The 7,768-nt window shown below is 50.7% G+C and overlaps 1 protein-coding gene across 2 annotated transcripts in view; it reads right to left on the reverse strand.

Moving 5' to 3' along the window:
* The window catches only part of CYP20A1 (cytochrome P450 family 20 subfamily A member 1), a 29,499-nt gene extending 22,160 nt beyond the window's left edge, over positions 1 to 7,339 (reverse strand). Inside the window, exons 1-5 of one of the 2 annotated variants that reach the window (XM_035137571.3) lie at positions 6,987 to 7,339; positions 5,967 to 6,016; positions 3,577 to 3,743; positions 1,758 to 1,903; positions 190 to 357 (exon numbers count right to left, since the gene is read on the reverse strand). In XM_035137571.3, coding sequence (XP_034993462.2) covers positions 190 to 357; positions 1,758 to 1,903; positions 3,577 to 3,743; positions 5,967 to 6,016; positions 6,987 to 7,058 — 603 coding nt within the window. In that variant the 5' untranslated portion in view covers positions 7,059 to 7,339. Of the gene's footprint in view, positions 1 to 189; positions 358 to 1,757; positions 1,988 to 3,576; positions 3,744 to 5,966; positions 6,017 to 6,986 lie in introns of both variants that reach the window. The other variant, XM_088671305.1, reaches the window with a different exon arrangement.
* Positions 7,340 to 7,768: the final 429 nt, after the last annotated feature.

Here is a 7,768-nt window from a genome sequence, read left to right on the forward strand (position 1 = left end):
TTTTTAAAATCTGATTTAAATTTTTAAAAATCCAATTCTTTTTTTAAATTTATTTTAATCAGTGATTTTTATCCACAAACTGTTTTAGGCTAAATCTGCCTGGGAATCAAAAAGTGCAAGGATTGCAAGACAAACAGAAGCAAGAGCTTGAGAAATAGCATTCCTTTCTCTCCCCTTCCAGGCGCTTACCGCATCGTGGTTCTTGCGGAACCGGATCACTTCCTGGTCATCCTCGAACCTGCCGCCCATTGCGGCTTGTGTGACAGCCTTCATCGAAAAGCCAAGCATGTGCTGACTGAGTGGCACATGTTGAGATTCGGGGAAGGACAGCCATTTTGCAAGAAGCTCTTCCGACAGCTTGAAGAAAAGAAGAGAGACCCTGTGTCAAACCCATTGCTTCCCCCCCCAAGTTACTTTGAGAACGAACTAAGGTAAAGGAAGCATTTGTTACTTGTCTTGTCCCGATGGCTATCAATATTTCATTTTGCTTTTAATTTGTTAGACCGCCTTTCTATATTACGATATGCAAGGCAGTTTGCAAGCTGAAGAAACAATGAAGGTCGCACCCCTCCTAACAATATCTCATCCAATACAAAAATGCCACAATATAAGCAGAACTTAAGAATAAACAACTTACGTATATCAAACAAAGCAGGCATAGGCAAACTCAGCCCTCCAGATGTTTTGGGACTGCAATTCCCATCATCCCTGACCACTGATCCTGTTAGCTAGGGATGATGGGAGTTGTAGTCCTAAGGGTTTGGGGATGCCTGTTATAGTTCATCCAAATTTCAGTTCTCCATTGTTTCCAAAGTCTTTGCAACACTGCAGGAGTTATTCGAAGCCTGCCAAAGTGTTCAGGTGTTTACTGTGTTCTTGTAAGCACCATCAGCATTTATCCCAATCTCTACTGAAGTTCCAATCTTCCCGATTTCTGATTTTCCTGGTCAGTCTTGCCATATTTGCATAAAGTTTCCCCCAGCCACTCTGGGCAGCTTACAGCACATAAAAATTCCACATCTCAGAGCACGGATGGGACTCCAGGCCAAGACAATGCTTTGCAAAGTTTAAAGAAAATAAGATGGAAGTAAACGGGCAAGATTTAACCGGGGAGGAAGCAAGCAGATTTCTGCACAATAATCATGAAAGATTTAACAACAGTATTAGGATAGCATCTGTCAGAGGATGTTGTTGCGACTACTCTAGAGTAACGACGCTCCACATTCTTGTCTTTAGACAGTTTTATTTAGTGCAGTCTATTTACAGTGGAACTGGTGTGTAGAACATGTCTGCTTAGTCTGAGGCAGAACCCGGCAATGGACCGCCCCTTGACTTCTTCCAGCATAAGAGTCTCGGGACGGCAAACCTCTTTCCCCTCCTTCTCCTGCGTAATTCCAGAACTGGGGAAAAAAAGGGTCTACGCTCCATGTTTTCCTTTCCCCCCCCTTTCCCCCCCTCTTCCTCCCTCACGTGTATCAGGGGCTCTTCTGTGTTGCCAGAGCCCTGCATCCCTCTTCCTCCTTCCTCACTGGACTCCTCCCCCTCCCCGCTGGCATTGCTGCTATTGGAGGAGCTGCTCTTGATGATGGGAGGAGGATCCCTGCATTCTCTTCCCCTTACAGCATCCTTGGCATTTCATTAAGTCAACCATCTTGCCAGTGCCTCAAAAGAGACTTGGTTTGCTCAGACAGACACTCACCCACCCACACCCATTGCTACCAAGCTACGCAGTGAGCCCTCGAGACTAAGCGATTCACCTTCTGAATGGCTGGGAAGTTGCTCTGCAGAGACTTGTTCACTCCATTTTCATAGAGCTTCTTCCTCAAGCAGCTCTCGCCGGCATCTCCGCCGAGGCCAGACTGGTACCGCAGCAAGGACTTCAGCATCGTTTCAAAGGGATCCGCTAGGCAGGGGGAGAGAAAATCCGAAATCCAACAGAAATCCCTACGGCGACCCCAGAAAGAGCCATATTCAATGATGCGTAGGTCTGTCAAAACATTTAACGGGGAGCAGTTTCTACTTCTCCCGCTTCCTTGCCAAAAAAATAGCAGGGCAGAGTTTGCACCTACCAATGCTCCTCGTACGGAAGATTGTGGTGGCTGCCGCGGCGCCCTTAATATCTTGCTAAACTACAACTCCCATCATCCCTCTCCAATGGCCACGGGCATAGCCAAGGGGAGGGCAGGGAGGGGCAGCTGCCACCTCCCCAAATCAATTAAAAAACCAAAACTAACTGAGGTTCTGCCCCCCCCAAAAAATGCTGGCTACACCCATGCCCAAGGCCATGCTGTTTAGGGCTGATGGGAAGACCCCACATTAGCTACCCCTGAAATAGATTTACGGACGACTAACCTTCCCTGCAACAAATTGCCTTCCATACAATTCTAGCCCTGCCCTCCATTTTAGTTTCTGAGACACACTTTGACAAGACCACCAAGGTGGTCCTCTTTGACAGAGTTTTTTTCAATCATGGTAGATAAATTAGAAGCCAACAGAGCAGTTGGGAGCGCTGCGGCAGAATCCACTTATTATGCAAGCCACCTTGCTGGCCGACAATATCCCCTGCCCAGCACTGCCAAAAACTCCAAGCCATCTGCCGTTCAAGTCAATTAGCAAAAACGCAGCTGGCACTCTCCGCAGAGACCCCTCCTTGCCATAATTCCGGGTTTTTACCGCACGTAAAAGGCACCTCCGCATTATTACGACCGTGGCTGGAAACACCAGAGGGAACGCACCGAGGAACGTGCGCAGAAGCATTTCAAAATGCTCGTACTCACGGGTCTGTTGTGGATAACAGCGCCCCCCCCCGAAAAGGTCTCCATAAATATCCCTTCAAAAATCAAATCCTAAATGCACAAGAGGCTGTTTGCTATTCCCTTTTGGGTTCTTTGCTATTCCCTTTTGGGAGCTTTCAAAAAAGCATCAGGAGGAATTTAAATAGTTGTCGGAGTCAAGTAAACCAGCCTCGGGGTCAAACATCTCTTCTGCTCGGCTGCAAAGCAGCAATGTTGCCCCACCAAATTTCAATAGGGAAGACTGGAGCAAGTTCTGATCATCTCCTTCTCTCTCACATGCAGAGATCACTGGCGGCTTTGAGCTCTTGCACTTTGAAATGGGCCACCGCTCTCGAAAGCTTAAAGGGAAAGGACCCCTGACCGTTAAGTCCAGTTGCGAATGATTCTGGGGTTGCGGCACTTATCTCGCTTTACTGGCCGAGGGAGCCGCCGTTTGTCCGCAGAAGTTTTTCCAGGTCATGTGGCCAGCATGACTAAGCCGCTTCTGGCGAAACCAGAGCAGTGCACAGAAACGCCGTTTACCTTCCCGCTGGAGCAGTACCTATTTATCTTCTTGCACTGGTGTGCTTTCAAACTGCTAGGTTGGCAGGAGCTGGGACTGAGCAACGGGAGCTCACCCCGTCGCTGGGATTTGAACCGCTGACCTTCGGATCAGCAAGCCCAAGGCTCAGTGGTTTACACCACAGCGCCACCCGCGTCCTGCCTCAAAAGCTCATCCCGCAATAAATGCAGACAAACCCAACTCTTATTTTTGTAAACATCAGGAAGGAAGAGCACTCACACGTCTTGTTGGGGTTGATGTGCTGCTTGAGGAGATCCATGGACCCAAGACTAATCACAAGACGTCGTCCAAACCAGAAAGAGACTACAGGGCCGTATTTCTCATGGAGATTCACCTGGAACTCATGCAAGCTACCACTAGTGATGAGATCTGGGAGGTTTCCATCTCTGGAACGAAGAAAGGACAAAGATGACCGCCGGGTGGTGGGGCAACTAAATTTCACTCCACTGAAATGAATGAACAGCTTGGTCGGTTACTTTCAGTTGAATATCACCCATACAGTTTGCTATCAAAATTCTGAACACACAAAGATATAGGGGGCCCCATTGGAACCCTCCACTCCCCAAGTCAGAAATATTGTCTGTGCCACAGACACCTTTGCTGTGGCACACATGTTGCAGTTGGTGACAAACCTTTGGCACTTGAAGACCTGCTGGAGTTCCCTGCACTCCACCCAGAGATCTCCAGTTCTGAATGCTCCTGGTGTTGTGCAATGGACAGCAGAAAGAGCCACTGGACACAGCAAGAAGTATGCTTTGCTGCCAGTGGGGTGCCCAGGGATGCGACAGCCCTCATGAACCCTTGGGCAAGAGTAGAAGTAGTAATAATAATAATAATGATAATTATTATTTATTATTTATACCCCGCCGATCTGGCTGGATCTCCCCAGCCACTCTGGGCGGCTTCCAACAAAATATTAAAAATGCAATAAAACATCAGACATTAAAAACTTCCCTAAAGAGGGCTGCCTTCAGATGTCTTATAAAAGTCAGATAGTTGTTTATTTCCTTGACATCGGATGGGAGGGCGTTCCACAGGGCGGGCGCCACTACCAAAAAGGCCCTCTGCCTAGTTCCTTGTAACTTTGCTTCTCGCAGGGAGGGAACTGCCAGAATGACCTTGGCGCTGGACCTCAGTGTCCGGGCTGAATGATGGGGGTGGAGACGCTCCTTCAGGTATACAGTAGTACCTCGCAAGACGAATGCCTCGCGCAACAAAAAAACTCGCAAGACGAAAGAGTTTTGTGTTGCAGGAGGCATCTCGCAAAACGAATGGCTGTGCTTCTTTATATGGCCATGTTTCGCAAGACGACCATGCCTTGCTGCGCTCGCAATCGGGGATCCGCTGCCACCCGCAGCAAGCGTGCGGAGGCGCCGGTGCTGACGGGGCCGATCCCGGGCCGCTGATCAGCTGAGAAGCGGCCTGGGATCGGCCCCCTCAGCGCCGCTGCACACTTCCTGCTGCTGCTCTGCTGTATTGTGGGGTGTGTGCTTCCCGCTAATCAGCTGAGAAGTGGGAAGCACACACCCCCACGATACAGCAGCGCTGGAGCAGCGGGAAGTCCCCGAGCCGCCGGCAGTCCCCGAGCCGAAGCACAGCAGGCACTTGGCTCGGGGAAGGGCGCTTGCTCGGGGAAGGCAGGCAGGCAGGCGGCAGCAGCCCCGGAGCCGAAGCGTAGCGGGTGCTGCTGGCCGGGGCTGTTGCCGCCTGCCTGCCTGCCTTCCCTGAGCCAAGCGAGTAAGCGCCGCCGCCACCGCCAGTCCCCCAGAGCCCATAGGAACGCATTGATTAAGTTTCAATGCATTCTTATGGGAAACCGCGAGTCGCAAGACGAATTTTTCGTAGGATGAATTGACTTGTGGAACGAATTAAATTCATCTTGCGAGGTACCACTGTACTGGGCTGAGGCCGTTTAGGGCTTTCAAGGTCAGCAGCAACACTTTGAATTGTGCTTGGAAACGTAATGGGAGCCAATGTAGGTATTTCAGGACCGGTGTTATATGGTCCTGGCAGCTACTCCCAGTCACCAGTCTAGCTGCCGCATTCTGGATTAGTTGTAGTTTCCAGGTCACCTTCAAAGGTAGCCCCACGTAGAGCGCATTGCAGTAGTCCTAGCGGGAGATCGCATTGCAGTAGTCCTAGCGGGAGATAACCAGAGCATGCACCACTCTGGCAAGACAGTCTGCGGGCAGGGAGGGTCTCAGCCTGCGTAACAGATGGAGCTGGTAGACAGCTCCCCTGGACACAGAAATTGACCTGCACGTCCATGGACAGCTGTGAGTCCAAAATGACTCCCAGGCTGCGCACCTGGTCCTTCAGGGGCACAGTTATCCCATAGGAACTTTCCCCATCAGCAGCTTCCAAAAAGGACCAGAACATAACCCGTTTGTGCACAAAAATATTACTCCTCTGTGCACGGAGGGGAAAGCTTCACAACCTTGATCAAGGGTGAAGAATCTGCAGCTTGCCAAGTTTTGCTGGACACCAACTCCCATCCGCCTTGATCCGCTTGCCCAATGGTTAGGGACGGTGTGAGTTGTAGCACAGCAACATCTGGAGACACGATTTCCCATCGCTTGCCCCAATCAGACATGCAAGAAGCTACTTACTTTTCATCTGTTGGAGTCATCCCTGGGATACCTGAAGCCTGTCTGGAAGACTAAGGAAGAAAAGCAGCAATAATCGTAACCACAATCCACGGTTGACAGAATTAAGCCACGTAAATGGAGGCTTGAACGGAACATCAAGATTACGTGCTGCACATTAGTACAGATGCACTAAGTGAGACCATTATAAAGCAGCAGTGGATATCTAAAAGTATTCCCCCCCCCAAGCCTGAAATGGAAAGCCCCACCGACTTCAGCGAGGGCCTTACTCCCGCTAAACACGCAGAACACCAGGTTGCACATCTGCAGCCATGGCTCATAGCCAAGGATAAACTACCTACTGGAAAGTTGCTCCTGAAGTTTAGCCCCCTCCTCCTCGAAAGGACCACCTTGCTTTCGTCCCCTGTGGTTTCTGCCCTGCTCTCCGGGAAAGCAAGTCTAGCCCCCCGGGGAGTCACAGTTGCATGTGTCCAGCCTATGCCAGAATTTCGGATCGCCATCTGTTTTGGGGGACTACAACTCCCATCATCCTTAGCAAGCAGCAACATTGGTCAGGGACGATGGGAACTGTAGTCCCAACTTTGCAAAAGTCTTTAAAGCGTATTGGAGGAGCGTCCCTTCCCTCAAAGGATTCTGGATCCCGTAGTCTGTTCAGAGTTGCCGGAGAACTGGAATTTCTCTGCGAGAGGGCCAAGTGCGGCGTCCAGAATCGTTGGAGGGGAAGAACTTCGGACTTACTTCCGAGTAGTCCAACTCCCTGCAATGCAGGAATCTCCGCTAGGGCAACCTCTGCTTTTGCTTTAAAAAAACCAACCTTACCTCCGGTACATGCTCACCTGGAGCTAAGTGCCACCAACCCAAACGACGGGACTCCCTCCCCAGGAAAGACCTAGCATTAGCGCTGCGGGGAATGCGCCGCCCGCTTCCGCGCTGGCACTTTCTCCCGGTGCCCCAAGATTCTAGAACCCGCTTCTCCCCTTTGATCTCCCAGCGCGCGGGGGGGGGGAGGCGTGCAGCCCTTACCGGGTAGAGGTAAAGCACGGCCCCCACTAGGACCAGCAGGAAAGTGACGGCGAAGATAGCAAAGTCCAGCATGGCAGCGCGGGGAGAGGAGCAGCCCTTCTTCGCCCGGCCCGAGTTTGGGTGGCAGCAGGGCGGAGATCCGAGCAGCGGTAGAGGCTAGAGCAATCGAGCTATCGGCTGTGCGAGGAAGGCGGGGAGGGGCGGGACTTTTCCTTGAAACGCGCGTGCACACCCAAACACCCGGCTGATGGAGGTCCAGCCCCAGCTGCGCTCAAGGGTGCGTTTGCTGCGCCTCTCCGCGCGCAGCTGCTGCTCCACCTGGTCTGGCGTCTTTACGCCTTCCGGGAAGAAGAGCGGTGCATTTGCACTGAGCGGTCCCTGTTGCTTTCCCCCCCCCCTTAGGCTTTGGGTTAGAAAGCGTTCCTGAACCCCTTGATCCCGTCGAAGCTGCAAGGACAGTTGGAGCAAAATTCATTGGTAAATATTGGTCAGTATTAATTGCCACGCCGACGGTTTTTTGTTTTTTGTTTTCCTACGCAGGTTGCTCCGCTGCGCTCTTGATGAGGTACAAAAAGTCTTGCAGGCAGTGTTGCTTATGAACCAGACCTTTGTTTAATATTTTTATTAAATATTCTGTTTTACAATTTCAGATAGACATTTAGATATCAGTGACTTCCCCCTTCTCTTTCCATGGTTCGTTTTGCAAATCTTGTATCCCTGCATGTTTGACAAAAACTATACCAATCGGTTTTCCATTATTACATCCATCAAAAATTATTTAC

The sequence above is a fragment of the Zootoca vivipara genome, chromosome 1, assembly GCF_965207765.1.
Source record: "Zootoca vivipara chromosome 1, rZooViv2.hap1.1, whole genome shotgun sequence".
NCBI lineage: Eukaryota > Metazoa > Chordata > Lepidosauria > Squamata > Lacertidae > Zootoca > Zootoca vivipara.